This window comes from Rutidosis leptorrhynchoides, chromosome 7 (assembly GCF_046630445.1).
Source record: "Rutidosis leptorrhynchoides isolate AG116_Rl617_1_P2 chromosome 7, CSIRO_AGI_Rlap_v1, whole genome shotgun sequence".
NCBI lineage: Eukaryota > Viridiplantae > Streptophyta > Magnoliopsida > Asterales > Asteraceae > Rutidosis > Rutidosis leptorrhynchoides.
In genome coordinates this window covers 274797997-274818195 of record NC_092339.1, presented here as the reverse complement: position 1 = coordinate 274818195, position 20199 = coordinate 274797997, and the positions used below count along the sequence as shown (strand labels likewise).

Sequence of the window (20199 nt, the reverse complement as noted above, 5' to 3'; positions counted from 1 at the left end):
GACGTGTATACACTGGGTCTTGGATTGATTTAAAATAATATATATATTGATTTATTTCTGTACATCTAACTGTGGACAACTAGTTGTAGGTTACTAACGAGGACAGCTGACTTAATAAACTTAAATCATTAAAATGTAATAAAAAATGTTGTGAATATATTTCGATCATACTTTGATGTATATGTACATATTGTTATAGGTTCGTGAATCGACCAGTGGCTAAGTCTTATTTCCGGCAAAGTAAAAATCTGTGAAAGTGAGTTATAGTCCCACTTTTAAAATCTATTAGTTTGGGATGAGAATACATACAGTTTATAAATGTTTTACAAAATAGACACAAGTAATCAAAACTACTTTCTATGTTGGATTATCGAACCGAATATGCCCCTTTTTAGCTTGGTAGCCTAAGAATTAGGGAAATGGCCCCTAATTGACGCGAATCCTAAAGATAGATCTATTTGGCCCAACAAGCCTCATCCGAGTACGGATGCTTTAGTACTTCGAATTATCATATCCGATGAGAGTCCCGGAATGATGGGGATATTCTATATGCATCCTGTTAAGGTCGGTTACCAGGTGTTCAACATATGAATGAATTTTTATCTCTATGCAGTTTGCGAAATGCCTGATATGAGATGTATATTTATGGAAAAATGAAATCTTGTGGTCTATTATTATGATTTGATAATATGTAGGTTAAACATATAACTCACCAACATTTTTGTTGACGTTTTAAGCATGTTTATTCTCAAGTAATTATTAAGAGCTTCCGCTGTTGCATATTAAATTAAGGACAAGATTTGGAGTCCATGATTGTATGATATTGTGTAAAAACTGCATTCAAGATCTTAGTTCGATGTAACATATTTTTATTGTAAACCATTATGTAATGGTCGTGTGTAAATGGTATATTTTAGATTATCATTTCTTGATAATCTATGTAATGCTTTTTAAACCTTTATCGATAAAAATAAAGGTTATGGTTATTTTAAAAATGAATGCAGTCTTTGAAAAACGTCTCATATAGAGGTCAAAACCTCGCGACGAAATCAATTAATATGGAAGGTTTATAGTCAATATGAACGGGAAATTTCATCATTGTTCCAAGTAAAACGTCTACCTTTCATGCATTCGGTAACCAGTGCGATCACGGTACTAAAGTTTTTGATGAAACATCGATAAAATGAAGCCAAACCGTGAAAGCTATGCACCTCATGAATGCTCGTTGGCAGAGGCCAACTGGTGATAGCCTTGACTTTACTCTCGTCCATCTTAATCCCTTGGCCCGACACAATATAACCCAAGAATGTGACTTCACGAGTAAGAAAATGGCATTTTTTTTCCATTTGTGAATAACCTTTGTTGCTGCAAAACTTGAAAAACTTCACGTAGGTGCTTCAAATGTTGAGTCATATCAGGACAATAAATCAAAATATTATCGAAATACATGACCATAAAACGCCCGATGAAAGCTTTGAAAACTCGATTCATTAACCTCATAAACGTGCTAGGAGCATTTGAAAGACCGAAAGGCATAACCATCCACTCTTATAACCCGTCTCGTGTCTTAAACGCGGTCTTCCATTCGTCACCCGACCGCATTCGAATTTGATGGTAACCGCTCCTCAGATCAATTTTAGAAAAAACCGTAGCTCCATGTAATTGATCAAGTAGATCATCGAACCGTGGAATCGGGAATCGGTATTTAATTGTGATTTTATTAACGGCTCGACTGTCAATATACATTCAAAAGGTTCCATCGTGCTTTGGTACGAGCAATGAAGGCACTACACACTGGCTCATACTCTATCTTATCAAACCCTTTTCCAATAACTCTCCCATTTGTCGTTGTAACTCCTCAAACTCCTTTGGATTTAAACGATATGCGGGTTTATTCGGTATAGTTGAACCGGGTACGAAGTCGATGCAATGTTGGATATTACGCATTAAAGGTAATCCGGGTGGTATTTCATCAGGTAATATATCCCTGAACTCAGTTAGTAAGGGTTGCATTTGACTTGGCACTTCTGTTACCTCCTGATTACCTTTCGCCATGACCAAAGCATACATCAGATTGGTTATTTTGGCCTCCTGCCTATTTTCAGCCCGACTCAGAAACATATTAGGATCAACTGATGACTTTTTTCGAGTATCCAAAGGTGCAAGTGTAATACTCACACCATCTTTGATGAAGCTATACGTGTTGCGAAAGCCGTCATGTCGGGTCTTCCTATCGAATTGCCATGGACGCCCCAACAACAAGTGGCATGCATCCATAGGGATGACCTCGCACCACACTTCATCACTATATTTTTTCCCAATCAAAAAATTAACCAAGCAACGTTTATTGACTTTTACGTGATTACCTCATTTAAGCCACGTCAATTTGTATGGTTCCGGATGATCTTCGGTTTTAAGGCCTAGTTTTTCCACCATCTCTATTGATACAACATTCTCACAACTCCCGCCATCAATTATCATCGAGCATACTTTGCCTTTAGACGTGACTTTGGTGCAAAATATGTTATTACGAAGCCACGTGTTATCATCAGCGGTGCTTACAGTAGCATTCAGTACCCGAGTGATGACTAAAGCCTCTCCCTGATCGGCATAGAGGATGTTGTCACTATAATCAATGAAATGCTCCTGGTCAGCGTCATTATCGCTATCATAAACGGGTTCATTGTCTTCCTCCCGTATGGTAACAGCACTATGATTAGGACAGTCACGAAAGTAGTGCCTCGTTCTGCCACATTTATAACACTTAGGTTGTCGATTACTACTTCCTGGAGCTGTTGAGTGACGTGCTTCACCCTTGCCTTTATCAACCTGTTGTGCAGTATTGGTGGGGGTAACAGTCTGATTACGAACAAAAGGAATTTTATCTTTTCCCTTCTTTTGTTGCTTCTCGACTTGTAACGCAAGGCGACACATCTCTGAAAATGAAATATACTGTTGTAGACTAACAACATCAGAAACTTCCGGTTTCATAATGTTCAAGAATCGAGTGATGACCTGCTCCTCTTCCTCTTTTGCACCGCATCTCATACGCAATTTCTCAAATTCTTGAATAGTTTCCTCCATACCTAGTGAACGTTGTTGAAAATTTTGATAGTCAACGAACGCCTCCTGCTGAAAATTTACAGGCAAGAATTTTTGTTGTAATAATTTTTTCATCTTTTCCCACGTGTTTACTTTGGATTTTCGGGCAGCAGCCCTATCTTTCTTCACGTGTTCCCACCATAAAGATGCGTGCTTGCGCAACTTTATGGCGACTAATTTCACCTTGAGGTTGTCGGGGATGTCTTTGAGATCAAAGATACGCTCCACCGTGCTAATCCAATCTAGGAAATCATCCGGATGCATAGATCCGGTAAACTCAGGAATCTTCAATTTCATCCCTAGACCACGCAACGGATCTTCTTTATGTTCGCAACGAGGACCTCTAGGCGCGAAAGGATTCGTATCAGTCGTATCACTGAGCTGATCCGAAACACTTTCTTCAAAATCATGGTCACGGTTGAATTCCGATTCAGCAATTCTTCTCTGTAATCGTTTAATTTCGGCATAAGGATCGATGTGACCAGCCTGTCCAGCGAATCTGTGGTTACCTCCTCTACCGAAACCCCCACGATAATTATGTTCTGCCATCCCTGAATCTGATACCAAATAGTGCAGGACCTGATGGCCTAATTAAAAATAAAGAGAAATATAAGAAGAATGGAATGAGAACTCACTGTAAACACAAAAGCTCAAGGCTTCTTTTATTGAACTGAATAAAAAAAAAAAAGTTGATTCATGAAAAACTGAAAAGACAAATAACCTTGATATTCTTTTTATACTAGCTGGAAGGGTCCCTAATAAATGAACGTGTCATAAATAAACTAGGACTGTAATTCTTCCAGCAGTGACTTTCTAGCTCCCTGCTTTGCCAATTAAACTGGATCAGAAAACCCCTTGAGCCTATGATCACTTTGCAGCCCAATCTGCAGCTACTTATGCCTTCTCCTGTAAACCTGACCATAATGGGGATCAGTTGCACCTGAATGCATCAGGATGACTCACCTAAGATTCCACCACCGGAATTGAAGCAAAGTTCTCGTTAACTAGTAGTCGTACACTTTCGAAAACACAGTATTAATATACAGTTATTCGAAGGGGTCCAGACTATATTCGGCAACAAGTTCTGTTAACATTACATGAACTAATTCCGATTGTAACATGCCAAACTCAACAGCATCAAATTCGAGCAGAGAGAAGATTATATGTAATGACCAATAAACACTCATGTTCGTATCAGTATGATGAAAAACACATTATGATTTATTATGAACTCCTTTTTATGTAAGCGAAAATTGTTCTCTAGATAATTTGATCACATTTTTCTTATCCATACATTTTAAATGCAGTTCCTAATATGATCAAGATATGTGCATGTGATCGACCTCTGTTTTAATTTCTAGTATGATATGATGCAAATACAGGCAGCTCACTAGATATATTCTTTTTAAATAGGTCGTCCTTTAGTTGCATTTTTAAATGGAAGACTCTCACAACCTAAGTTTGTCCAAATTTCTGATTCCTCTTGTGCCATAATTAGAGCACAAGTTGTAACACGGAACTCGGTGTTCAATTTCAGTGTCCTCCATAACACTGAAGATAAAACAGAAGAAATTGTTCAGTGTCCAAGTCATTTTTTAATTAGTTTTTTAATACATGTATTTATCTTTTTATCTTTTAGTATATAATTCATTTAAAATCATTTTATTTATTATATAATTTATTTAAATAACAAAAATGTATAAAATTAATAAAAGATAAATAGTTAATAGTGTAAATACTTATGGCCCAACATTTTTAAAAAGTACAACCCATTTTTTTGCCCAGCTCTGGCTTAGACTATTTGTAACAGTGGGTGGTGCTACTTTTGGTGTCACTTGCCTTTTAGCACTTTTTTGATGAGTAGGACGTATTACTTTTCTGAGTGGAGTAGTGGTGGTGTTTCTTTTTTGGTGTTACTTTTAGCAGAATGTTGAGGTGCCATTTTATTTTTCTTTTTCCTATTTTATTTAATTGTATTTATATTATTTTTGTCACGACCCGAAAAATTTCGACTTATTTTAAATTAACTTCTCTATATGATTTAATATTTCTGACACGATAAGCAAAGTCTGTAAAGTTGAATCTCAAAAATTTTGAACTATTTTCATATATCCCTTTAACCTTCGACTGTTCTCGACGATTCACGAACAACTATTTGTAAATAGATACATATATATTTAAATATATAAATATATATTAATTTGAAAAATAATTGGAAATAATATACGACTTAATTGTTAGAAATAAATATGTAAAATAATATAAGATATAATAAAATTTATTATTTAAAATGAATATATATATATATATATATATATATATATATATATATATATATATATATATATATATATATATATATATATATATATATATATATATATATATATATATAGTAAACGATAGTGGCACTCGTTTGTCATTCGATTGATATTAAGTAAGTTAAATTCAAACTTATACTAGTATTATTTTAAAAATAAATGGTGATCCGAAAATGAGTGATATAAATTATAGGCTTATTAGAAATGTATTTAGGATCTAATTATTTAATTTTAAAACTTTTTATATTTTACCTGGGATCGAGCGCGGATAGTGAGTTAAATTTTATTTAATAATTTTAAACAGTTAATGATCGATTTTTTTATACAATAATGACAAAAATAAATAAATATAATTACTGTAAAAATTTGGTATTTTTTCGAAGACTTTTATCTGCTACTGATTAACCACGGAGCGCGATATAGCACTCCATGAAAACTGTCGGCACAAGAAGTTAATATTAAAGTCTGCTAATTTGTTGTAACATGTTTTCTTTCTTTATGATTGATTACTAACATGATTATTATATTATTGGTGATGGTTATACATAACTATCAATCCATCAACTTGTCTCCAACTATTTCCTTTATAATAATAAAATGGCTTATGGGCTAGAGTAATTTGAGTATTCGAGTTCTGTGTTGTCTAATTTTTTTCATATATATATACATCTTCATATTGAGACTTACCTAAAACAAAAACCAAACACCTATCTTCTTGAATCACCACCTTATCACTTCCTCCGATCACTATTTAATCATCACCTTTAATCCCTCTAAAAATCGATCACCATTGGGTGTTGTTAACCGAGATCTCCACACCACCTTACAACCGAGAACAACCTTTCACCTAACTTGCATCGAACCACCCAACAATCACTTCAAACTATCGAATAGTGCTGCTATTTTGCTGCTGTCATGGCAGCCATCAACAATCACTTCACCACCTTTGTCACCACCACAAACTACCAACAACCTAGAACCTTTGAACTTATATTGCTGCTACCATTCTGTTGCGGTTCCTGTTCGGATCAGGATCAACTTCAACCATCATCGAAACCCACCTTTGAAAACCACACTTATTCAATAAAACCCAGGTTTTTCTACTGTTATGTTTCTGTTTTCGAAAGGCTGCTTGTATGCTACCATTCGATCATTATTACTGTTGTTCGAACTATATTGATGATGTTTCTGTACTAGACCGAAACAAAAACACACCACGTTGTTTATGTTACTACCCGTTTTTGTGTTCCTGTTTCGATCAACCCAAACACCACGTACCCTCACTATCTTAAACGATCGACCAAAAAAACCCACTTGTGTTTTTCACTACTGTCTACATTATTTGAGAACCTGCAAATATTGAATGATGATGGTGACGATGAGAAGATGATGATGAAGATGATGATGTTGATGATAAATGGTGACGGCTATATTACTGAACCTTTTTTTTAAGGGCTAGTTTTTACCCCTATATATACAACCACTCTTCTCAAATCATAACACACACACACATATACACACACACACACATACACACACTTCAAAATGAGTTCGTTGAATGTTTGTGTTAAAGTTCATTACGGAGGTGAATTTGATCGAGAATTGATGAATTATACCCCGCATGAAACACGAGATTATTACATGGATGTTCGTAAGTGTCCAAATTATATGTCGTTGCTTGAGTTGCTCTAGCGAGAGATAATCTACCCCTTCAAACAAATATGGTTTTTCAAAAAACCTAACAGTCCTGCCTCGTTACTAGAAGAAGATCACGATTGGTTTGGTGTGATTGGGCGAGCCTTGGTACGTAACCAACCAATTATCCTTTACACCGAATGGATTGATGAAAGCTACGCCATTGAGGCAAGTGAAGATGAAGTTGTACCTGAATCTCAGCTGTGGCAGCAATACGATATTCGCGATTACGAAGATTGATGAATGTGTTTGTTGAAGATAGCCGTTAGGAATTAAAGTAATCGTTTTTAGGAACTAAGTCATTTTTCTATTTTTAGGAATTAATGTAATCGTTTTAGGAATTATTATAATAAATGGCTATATTTTATGGAATTACTAAATGTAACGACCCGACTTTTTCGACTTATATTTATACTTTATACTTTTACGAATCTGCGTATATGTGCGTACTGAGCTAGATTATATTCTGTGATCATTATCCATGTTAATTACTTTTTTTTATACCTTACAACGTGTTATTAAGTGCTTAATCACTTAACTTGATCCTCGAATACTTTTGTGACCGTTAGTGTCACTAGTCGTTTAGAACGAGATACGTACTTGGTACACGTTAAGCTTTGGTCATAATTGGAGTGTTATGACTACTTAATCCTAATTTTTATTTCTTAATGACAATTACTTAGCTTGTTGATTGCTTAATTATGCTTAGTGTTTTATTAATGCACACTAGTTAGTCTTAATGGACTTATCACCTTAATGGACTAAGATCACCAAGGCCCACCCTACTCTAGCTTATGGGCTAGTAAGTTAGCCCATCTTAATGGACTTATGAACCCATTAAGACATGAGACAAATCCATTAAGTATTAAGACAAGATTCATGCATTCTTATGTACCATTTCTTACACCATGCTACATGCTTCCCAACATGCACACATCACCCTTGTACCACCACCCATGCCAAGCCAAAATGGTCCCCCCTACCCCCTTTCAAACCGTCAGTTTTAGTACCCCTCACCACCATCTTCATTTTTTTCAAACTTCATTCTCATTTCTCACAAAACACACACACAATTCTCTCTAGTTTCTCACTCTAGTTTCTCACACTAGAAACTTAAGAAAACTTGTAAGTTTTCTTGAAATTCTTCTTCTTTTTTTCCTTTCATAACCGAAATCATCATCATCATGTTAAAAGATTCAAGTTTTGTAGCTTGAATCTTCATACATCTTGTAACTTCAAGCCTTGGTTTGAAGAACATGCAAGAACACAGAATCCAAGCTTTGTAGCTTGAGGTTTCTACAAAAAGTTTGTTAAAAGATCAAGTTTATTAACTTATGATCTTCTTTAAGTTTTTTTACTTCCATTTTGTAACTTGAGTTTTCATTAAACAAAGATACAAGCTTTTTAGCTTGAAGTCTCATAAGTATTGTTAAGAGATCTAAGCTTTCTAGCTTAGGGTTTCATCATTATTTTGTTTGATCTAAGTTATGTAACTTTTATTCATCCAACTTGTTAAAATAAAAGCTCATTAGCTTATATTCATTCTACTTTGTAAAAATCTAAGTTTTATAACTTAAGGTTTTGTAAAAGTTGAAAGTCTAAGTTCTATAACTTAGGGTTTCACCTAGAACACAAGATCTATACTTTCTAGTCTAAGGTCTTCAATATTTAGCTAAGATCTAAGATCTAAGTTCTATAACCTAAGGTCTTGCTTGTTTGGTTTGAATCCAAGTTTATAGCTTAAAATTCCAAATAGAACTTGTACTTGTGTCGAAACTAAGAACTTGATGTAACTTTGGTTCATCATCCTTCTAAAACTCTTAAATGAGTTGTACTTCTTTTCTTAGTCTTGATATTGTGTGTTGATGGTTAAAACTTGGTCAAAATGATGCTAAAACATCAAAGAGTTGTACACTTGAGGCTTATACGCATCAAGGACGAGAACCGTGATAAGCATCAAACACCAAGAAACCCACCGGAGCACTTGTATCTGTTTTTAAAGGTCTGATCTGACTCCTGGAGCTTCTGAAAAATTGATTTCCAGAAATTTCGGGATGTGTAGATGACTTTTCGTTTAAGACTCGCCTAAATCCGATATACGGTTTAGGATTTATAGTCTTCCAAAGTTCACTACGCCTTCGTAACGACATGCTGAAATTTCTAACCTACTCGCGGTTTGACCGTCTCCACGGTCAAACGACATCGAGTTAGGATTTGAGCTTCGGAAGGCGGTAAGAGGACTCACAAACGGAGCTATGGCCACTGACCGCGCATCATTTCAGTTAGTGTAGAGGTCGTAGCGGCTGTTCGAATTTAGCTTTTCATTTCGACCTCTATTCTTGTTGAAAACTTACTTTATCTTTTACGTATGATGATAATGATGATACTTAAGAGTTAACTTACTTACTTTTAAAATTTTTGGGATGATTTACTGACTTAGTAACCATTGACTTAGGTTGAGGACCTTTTGAACCGACTTACTACTTACTTACATATTCGTATCAACTTTACCGTACATTCACTGTGAGTTATAGCCCCCTTTTTACTTTAACTATTTTTGGAACTGAGAATACATGCGCTTTTTATGTTTTACATACTAGACACGAGTACTTTAACTTTATATATGTGTGAGTGACATAACGGCACAAATTTTCCCCTTAGCTCGGTAACGTTTAACTATTGGTTTATGAACCGGTAGACGCAAATCTTAGATATGGATCCATAGAGTTTGACATCCCCACTTCGGCTAGTCGCGCTAGCATTTAACGGGTGTTTAATACTTCTTCTATTTTAATGCACTCGCCAAATGTACTTTTAGAGGGTGATATATTATATTTTTTTGTTAAGTTAGTTACCAAGTGCCCACGGTTAAGCATATACTTTTCATACTATTTTGGAATACAAAATCTCGTGGTCTACATTACATTATTGTTTACAATAAAACTATCGCTCACCAACATTCGGGTTGACTTTTTAAAGCATGTTATTTCTCAGGAGCTTAGACGAAATTGCTTCCACTGTAATAGACTTGCCGTGTTAGACTTTCGCTGTACTCTGCATTGTTAAAGATGTCTCCTAGTCATGGATTTTTTATTTTGCATTCACTACTTATGTTATATTCGAACCATGGTTTTGTAATGACCTAAGTGTCAAGTACTTTTATTAATGCTTTCTATCCGTAGAAGCACGTTACTTTTGTAAAACATTTGTCGTTAGAAAAACATTATCTTTTATGAATGCAAAAACCTTGTTTTAAAATAGCATATAGTGTTATACCGTGTAATGGACATGTTGTTGATGATCCGTACCATAGAGGTTTTGGACGGGGCATCACACTAAACATGAATAAACGACTATATTAATACAACTAAACATGAATTACATTGATTGAAATTACTAAAGAAATTACATAATTTTAAAATTCCTTAACGAAACTATAAAATACATAACAAATTACTCATTATCATTATTATTAGCGATACGAAGGTAAGGTGATAAGTTCCAAACGTGCTCGGTTAAATCTGCCTCTAACTGTTGGTGAACTTTCTTGTCTCTTATTTCCTTAACCCTTGCATCTCGATCCCTCAAATCCCGTTGCAACCTTCGCGGTGGGTTCCTTTGTACCATTCTTTCTTCTCTCCTTCCAAATAGCAAAACCCTTATTTTCTTGAATCATGTTATGTAATACAATACAGGCATACATATGTCTTCTAATTTTGTTGAAGTCTTTAGATCTCGCCCGAGTCTTTAGCATTGCAAATCTACCCTATAATACTCCAAATGCACGCTCAATATCTTTCCTTGCACTTTCTTAAAAACGTTTAAATTTTTTACGTGGTTCGTCAATTGGATTATGGGGCGCTTTTACCAACATGGCCCAATCTGGGTATATAACATCGCCTAGGTAATACCCTCTTTCGTAGTGACGCTCATTGACATCAAATGGTGAAGGTAGAGTAGTTCCATCTTTTATAGAGTTGAAAATTGGTGAGGCATTTAGAACGTTAATGTCATTGTTCGAACCTGCCATACAATAGAATGCATGTCATATCCATAATTCTTGTGAGGTGACTGCTTCAAGCATTACAGAAGGCCCTTTTTGATCACCTCTTGTGTATTGTCCTTGCCAAGCAACATGACAAATCTTCCACTCCCAATGCATACAATCAATACTACCAAGCATACCCGGTAAACCATGTTTTTATGCGTGAAAAATATAAAGTCTAGCAATATCTTCGGCATTGAGTTTTCGCAAATATTATCTAGCAAAAAAATGAAATACGCATTTGCAGAAATAATCTAAACATAAAGGAGCCGTTTTCTCACCTATTTTATGTATTCGTCAAACAAATCGGGTGTAGTTCCATACGCCATTTGACGTATGGCCGCTGTACACTTTTGAAGAATCGTCAAACTTTGACGACCTGTTGCATCGGGACGTTCCCTAAAAAACAAAAAATATTCAGGAATTTCGGTACTATTAAAATTAGATATACCTTCCACAATTCGAAGAAATAACTGACGACTCATTCGATAACGTCTCTTAAATTTTTTTTCGGGATAAATTGGTGTCTCCGAAAAATAATCATCGTATAGCAGCATCTTCACGATCCCTAGGAATATAAACTCGGGTTTGAGGGAATCGCGAACTACTTGCTTCTCCCTAGACTTCTTCTTCCGTTATACTATTAATAAAACTAACAATTTTTTCATCATCGGAATCATCATCAAGAAACTCGAGCATCTTGTAAGTTTCTTCCATTGTGAAAAAAATAAAATTGTAGTTTGTATGTTATTTGATTTAAAAGAATAGAAGTAAGATAGTTGGATGTACGTGTATTAAAAAGAAATGTAATGTAGATGAATATATATAGAGAAAAAATACTAAATTTTTTTTATAGCCAACGGCTATTTTAAATAGCCCAACCACAAGCGCGCATGTGGCCTAAACGGCCGTTACTTGCCTCGTCACTTTCTCCCGGACGCCAAAGTGACGCCGAAAGTGATGCTCCTATACCGGTCGCTGGTGGCGTTTCTTTTGTCCAGCAAGGCAAGTGACCCCGTCACTTACCCCCCGTTACAATCGGTCTTAATAACCTAAAATACTACGAGTACAAAATTGTACAGCCGTATTCTTTCTCTTCCCAATTTCCCATCTTCATCTTCATCTTGACTCTGCAACATGTCAACAACCAAAAACAAAACTAATTAAATAATGAAAAAACAAGAAGATAATAATAAAGAAAAAGAAAATAGAAGAAAATAGAGCCACAATCAACGTCGAATAGGTGACGCTGAGATGAAACGGTGGCCGGCGACGGCGGGTTGAAGCCGGAACGGAGTCGGCACTCCCACCGTCCCCGGCTTCGGATGTTGGCAACGGCGAAAAACGTTGAGGATTCCGAGTGCTCTTATGATGTTCTTTTATTTCTTGCGAAATTGGATCACGTTAAAAATGTATGGTATTCTACCTTTTCCACTAATGATATGGCATCAACAATCTAATATCGCTTGGATCAGAAAAGATCTAGCCATGTGTTTCAAGCTTCAAGTTTCAAGATTCAAGTAATTTATTGGTATTTTACATACTTTTTTTTTATAAGTGACTCTCACTTTGGCGTCAAATCAACACTTTTTTATCACTAAAGAATAAATGATTCAATGTACATCATTCATGAACTCTTCCTCAAATAAATTGAATACACTATTTTAGTTATATAATACAAATGTATAATGTATAGTATTTGATGCAAGATATACATGAAAAAAAAGAAAAAAGCTCATAATCATAATCAATAATCATAATCAGTTATGTTTCGAAATCACATGAATGACGATTAATATATGGATAACTAACCAATGGCTAGGGAATGCCATTGGTGTCATCCATCACATACCAATAACATGGTGCTATAACGCACCGATGAGAATCGTCTAACATACTATGTAAAATATGACATTTCAATGTTACTTATTGTAATTCTTGTTATAACGGTTTTTTATTACTTTTTTATTTCATCAATGTTATATTTTTAGTTACAGTAATACATAATAATTATTATAATTTCAAACTAAACTGTATTTATTTATTTATTCAATATAAAAAAAAATTTAACTTCAGACTTTCATGCTTGCAAGCATTATAAATTAAATAAACTTCTTAAATAAAACAAATTGCATATGAAGTTTAGTATATATAGTGAAAATCCAACCTATATGATGTAAGAACATCTTTAATTATAATGGAGGATTTTTTGGAGTATACTGGTGATGTGAAAAATGTGATAGAACAAAAGTTTGTAGTGGAGGAGTAGGTTCCATTTTTTTTTTCTTTTCTGTTTTTTATAATCTACTAGTGAAAAGACCCGTGAATTCACGGGTTAAACTAAGATTACATTTTTATAATAAACATTATTGCATAAGTTTTACAAAAAAAAAAAAGTTTTGATTTGTAATATTCTGTATTCATTTAAGTTTTGTAATGGTTTATATGTATAATATGTATATGTATATACATGTTAAAGAAAAAATTATACACATATACAAATTAACTCTTAGTTTTAAGTTTTGTATTACTATATTCAATGATTCTATCATGTGATCACATGGTACAACTAACAAAACTAAAATAAATTTTGAGACAACAATCGATAAAGACAATAATACATATGAAAGGGGTGATCATCCATACACCATTAAAATATTTATGCATCACTAAAATGCATTATAATTTTGTACATACAATTCTCTAAAATAGTATAGCAGGATAAATTTTGATGGTATACTTGTGACAACCCGGAAATTTCCAATCAAATTTAAACTTTATATTTATATTATTCCGACACGATAAGCAAAGTTTGTTAAGTTAAATCTCAAGAATTTTAAATTGTGTTCATACATTCATTATAACCTCGACCAAATTCAGACGATTCACGAACCGTTATATATAAATAAATATGTATATATATGTATATATATATATATATATATATATATATATATATATATATATATATATATATATATATATATATATATATATATTATAACTTGAGAATATTAATAAAGTATTAAACGTATAATACTTTACATGATCGTATTTGTTTCAATATGTTTATCGATGGAATTAGAAGATAATATCAAATTGTTGATTTATCAGATACATTATGATATGATTACGGGTCTATGTTATGAGGTCCACTGTGATTTAAGAAATCTATTCTTTTTGACAACATTCAGAAAATGGTAAAGTGATTTATAAGTAAGAACGTGAAGTGTAAATAACTTAGATGTTGGATATCGACAAGTTAAGTAACTCGGCATTTTTCATTAAGATGATTTCATACGTTTATTTAACCTTTGAACTTTATCCCATGCTTCACCAACAAACTGTAATTTAAAAACTTGAAACCTATTATGAATATATATGATTCTACTTTTTTAAAAACATTTTATGATATAACGATTTCCATTATTTTAACCTTTAAACAAAATGATTCTTAAAAATATATTTGGTTTTGGAAAACAAAATTGTTATATTTATTTGATTTAGTTTCAAACGTACAAAAACGTTTTCAGTTTAAAAAGAACTTTATTATTAAAAAGTATATAACTTTTATAAATATCTAGAACCATTTTTAACAACTCATTACTTAACCAGTATGATAAAAATAACGATATTTATATTTTATTTTATTAAATATATATAACGATTTAAATTAATATTATATATATTTATACGCGTATTATACGTACATAGTTTTATATTTTTACTATACTTAAACTTTACCTTTACTTTATTTTTACTTTACTTTAACTTTAATAATTCACTTTAATAATTCATACTTTAATAATTCACTTTAATAATTCATACTTTAATAATTCACTTTAATAATTCATACTTTAATAATTCACTTTAATAATTCATACTTTAATAATTTACTTTAATAATTCATACTTTAATAATTCACTTTAATAATTTAAAAAACTATTATAAATAGAATTCAATAGGTTTTATTATTTCATAGAAACTTGAAAATATTTTTCTCTAAACTCTCTCAATCGATTTACATATATATATTTACTTCGTATTATTTCAAGATATTATTAGTATACATAAAATATTACGTCAGAGTGCTGTCCGAGTGATTTCGAAATTGTTTTTCGAGTGGGATTGGATTAAGGAAATTATGGGTTATAGCTATGGAGGTGATTGATATGGTTCATGGGTATGCTCGTGAGGTCAATATAGTGTTTATCATCTCCGTTGCGTCTACGTACCTTTCCTGCAATATTGAATCTCAATATTGATACGTGAGTACTCATAATTTAACTTTTACATACTAATAGTGTATCCCTGACTAGTGCTCGAGCATATAGGATTATGCATGTTTGTACTTTTGATATTGCCTTTAGTTAGGTTATGTTGAATCCTGAATTAGTTATATATGCGACTGAGATAAGGTATAAGATATGCATGTCGTTGGAAAGCTAGCAAAAAATTAAGAACTTTTCATTTAGATATCGAATGATTTCGATGAACGGATTTGAAGTTATAGTCCATCGAATTTTTGTATTATTATTAAAAATGATTATTATTATCGTCGTTCTAGTTTTATCTTATTATTATTATTATTATTATTATTATCTTTATTAATAAAAGGATTTATCATTAAAAATTGTTATTTTTTTTATTATTACTATCGTTATTATCGTTAAAGTTATAATTAGTATTATTATTATTATCCAATTATTATTATTATTATTATTATTATTATTATTATTATTGGTATTATTATTATTATTATTATTATTATTATTATTATTATCATTATTAATATATATATCATTATTTAAAAATGGTTATTGTTATTGTTATTGTTATTATTATTATTACTATATTATCATTAAGATAATTATTAGTATTATCGTTAATAATGTTATAGTAACTATCATTATTAATATTAGTGTAATTAAAACAAATATTTGTAACACCTAATTATTTTGATTACTATTATTATCATTATTACGAACACGATATAAAAGACGATTAAAAGCTATTAAACGAAACGATTAGGAAATAATGGGTAAGAGTATCATGATGAAATTAAAATATTATAAGATATTAATTTAGATAAAATTATCGTTCTTATTATTTTTATCATTACTATTATTATTAAAATTATCGTTAGTATTAAAACTATCATTTTAACAAAAATTATCATTTTAATAGAAATGTCATTGTTACTATAAAATATCATTATTATTATTATTTTAAATAGAATTATTATTTTAAAGATAATATTAAAAATTGTCATAAATATTAAAGTTATCATAATTAGAATTATCGTTTTATCATAATGTCATCTTATTAATTATAAATATTGATATTTTTATAATAATAATTATTATTACAAAATAATACAACTTTTACTTACTATCATTATAGATATTATTTTATCAAATAAATATTTGATACAAACATATTTTACTACGTGTAATAACTTACTTTAATAATACGTATCATATTATCTTTATAATATTAAATGAACCCTATAAATTTTATTACTTAATATATATAAAAGTATATTTTATTATATAAATATAATATAAAATTTTATTTATTAATAAATAAATTATATTATTTACTCTAATAAATCTTTTAAAAATATTTAAAAATATAAAACGACGATATTTAAACTATATATTAATCATGTATAAATTTTTGGAAATTATTTTGAGTCAAATTTACTTTTGTTGACTTTTGCATATTAGTCTCGAGCATTAGGATTGTGGTACACTATGACTTGACCTAATTTGTTAGACAAATATTGACCAACACATAAATATATATAATTAATTTAGGTTCGCGAATCCAAGGCCAACCTTGCACTTGTTCAATGACGTTATATGTATTTTTACTACGAAATACAGTATGGTGAGTTTCATTTGCCTTTTTACCCTTTATATTTTTGGGACTGAGAATACATGCGCTTTTATAAATGTTTGACGAAATAGACACAAGTAATTGAAACTACATTCTATGGTTGAATTATCGAAATCGAATATGCCCCTTTTTATTAAAGTCTGGTAATCTAAGAATTAGGGAACAGACACCCTAATTGACGCAAATCCTAAAGATAGATCTATTGGGCCTAACAAACCCCATCCAAAGTACCGGATGCTTTAGTACTTCGAAATTATATCATGTCCGAAGGAGGATCCCGGAATGATAGGGGATATTCTTATATGTATCTAGTTAATGTCGGTTACCAGGTGTTCACCATATGAATGATTATTTTTTGTCTCTATGCATGGGACGTATATTTATGAGAACTGGAAATGAAATTCTTGTGGTCTATTAAAATGATGGAAATAAATGATTATGATAAACTAATGAACTCACCAACCTTTTGGTTGACACTTTAAAGCATGTTTATTCTCAGGTGTTAAAGAAATCTTTCGCTGTGCATTTGCTCATTTTAAAGATATTACTTGGAGTCTTTCATAGCATATTTCGAAGAACGTTGCATTCGAGTCATTGAGTTCATCAAAGATTATTATTAAATCAATTTATAGTTGGATAGTGGATATTATGAAATGGTATGCATGCCTGTCAATTTTTGATGTAAAGAAAGATTGTCTTTTAAAAACGAATGCAATGTTTGTAAAATGTATCATATATAGGTCAAATACCTCGCAATGTAATCAACTATTGTGAATCGTTTATAATGTATATGAACGGGTCCTTTCAGTTGGTATCAGAGCGGTGGTCTTAGCGAACCAGGTCTGCATTAGTGTGTCTAACTGATAAGTCGTTAGGATGCATTAGTGAGTCTGGACTTCGACCGTGTCTGCATGTCAAAAGTTTTGCTTATCATTTCTAGTCGGAAATCATCTGCTTATCATCCATAGGAAATTACCTGCTTATCATTATTAGTCTAGACACGTCTTGCTACATTAATTGCATGAGTAGTATATAGACAAACTTCATATCTTAGCGTATCTGCTAAATCATATCTTATCGTATCTGTTACTTTAAACTTTACCTGACATACCCCGCAAATTCCTCCGTAATCTATGAAATCTTTTGATCTCTATATATAGATATCCTATGTAAATAGAATACCACCCGATAGTCGAAAAATCATTTTTATATCGAAAATCCTTTATCCAATCGTACGAAATGGAATTTGTCATCAGTTCAAGTCACTCGGATTCCGAAATGGAATCTCACTCAAGCTCCGAAAGCAGTGTGACTGGAATGGATCAACCAATCAGTCATCACCTATTCTGGATGAATTGGGGATGGGTTCGTAGCCTCCTCAATCATTGGAAACAAGAAGAAGGCGATCCTTTTCATCCACCACATTGCCCTCTTGGTGAAGAACCTGAAGCACTTACCGGCGAACCTGTTCGAGACACCATTTTCTCTCTCATTTCCAGGGTATCTCGTCACGATTATATACTACATCAAATTCTAGATTTTATTTATCCACTCGTTCCGACCGACAATCATCCTGGAATAATAGAAGAAGTCAACGAACTTCGCCCTCGGGTAGTGGCTTTGGAGAATATGGTGCAGAGATTACAAACACCAGCAGCAGCACCAGCAGCATAACCAGTACCACCATCATCAATTCCAACAGTACCATTACCACCTCCAACCACAACCGCGTTGTAAACCTCAACTTCACAATCTGTCCCACGAGCATCAACGTCATACGCACCATAGATACCAAGGAGTACCAACAACAATAACTGACGAAGTATTAATTCATAACTTCATTGGAGAAACATTCCGCGGCGATTATATAATCTCTAAAGTCTTAGAGATTATCTAATCTAGCCCTAACCATAAATCAGTTAAGCGAACCAAAATGATAGAAAGAAGAGTAGAAACCCTGACAAAAATGGTGTGTGATTAACAAGTTAAACTTGTTTTACCAACAGCATCAACAGTACCGTCAACGTCACCAGCATCGTCAGTACAGTCAACATCAGAATCAACAACACCTATAACATCACAAACTCCGTCAGTTCAAGAATCACTGTGGACATCATTACGAATCAATAACGTGTATATTGTATCAACAAGTTATGAAGAATTAACTCATTCCCTCTGAAGAAATTATATATTTATTTTATATATATATATTTTTTGAAATAAAAAATAAATCTTTCCGTGCTAAGCTATTGTGTGTGAATCTTAACTACTCAGTTAATTCATATTACAAATATGCAATAATGTACGTCCCTCACCCGCGACTTAACCATCGTTAACTACAATCTCTGTCTCAATTCAACAAATTCCAATTCCTAATAAATCAAGTATATATTTGATTTTACACTTCATCATTGATGTAACCGAAACTTTTCAGATAACATCATTCGTACTTTGCGAAGTTCACAAGAATTTAACGAAAACCAACATCACATCTCAACAAATAACGAAGTATTGATTCATAATTTCAATATTATTGAAGAAATACTTATGTAACCTCTAAACCTTCAAGGAATTATTCAATTCTAGTTCCAACCGTAAATTGAATGAGTTTAATTTAGTATTAACTCATTAAAATCTATGTTACATCTGAGGAGAATATATACATATATATTTTCATAAAGACTGTAATAAAATTCTTATGTACAAAATATTAATTGTGAAAAAATTTTAACGGGTAGGTAATACCCGAGAGATATATATAAATTCACAATTAATATGTTACATTCTTCGAATCAGATTAAGCAAATTATCAATTATACTTCCTACTTTCACAATAATATACATTCTTTCATAGAAATCAAAACAACCATACTCATTCAAACCCAATTACGTATTCTGATTTTAAAATCTCAGAATTCAATTCGAGATATAACCGGTACCATTACTTTTAGATTCCTACATCTTTCAAAGCTATACTTTGACTTCAAAAGTGTGTTAGAACATCAAATGTATACAAATGATTACAATCTATGTTCAAACCCTTCGAAAATCTCTGAAGACACTTCAAATAATGAGCAATCGAGATGATGATCCAACCACATATTACCCACAGTTATGTACTTAAAAAGCTCTCGA

The 20199-nt window shown here is 32.2% G+C and overlaps 1 protein-coding gene across 1 annotated transcript; it reads right to left on the bottom strand.

Moving 5' to 3' along the window:
* Positions 1-1806: 1806 nt before the first annotated feature.
* Positions 1807-2277, bottom strand: LOC139860024 (uncharacterized). Its single transcript, XM_071848796.1, has one exon. It carries the CDS (start codon positions 2275-2277, stop codon positions 1807-1809), a length of 471 nt encoding a protein of 156 aa, XP_071704897.1.
* Positions 2278-20199: the final 17922 nt, after the last annotated feature.

Bases quoted from the DNA above. Each gene is read 5' to 3' on its own strand.
- LOC139860024 (XM_071848796.1), bottom strand. From the start codon at position 2,277: ATGGATGCATGCCACTTGTTGTTGGGGCGTCCATGGCAATTCGATAGG.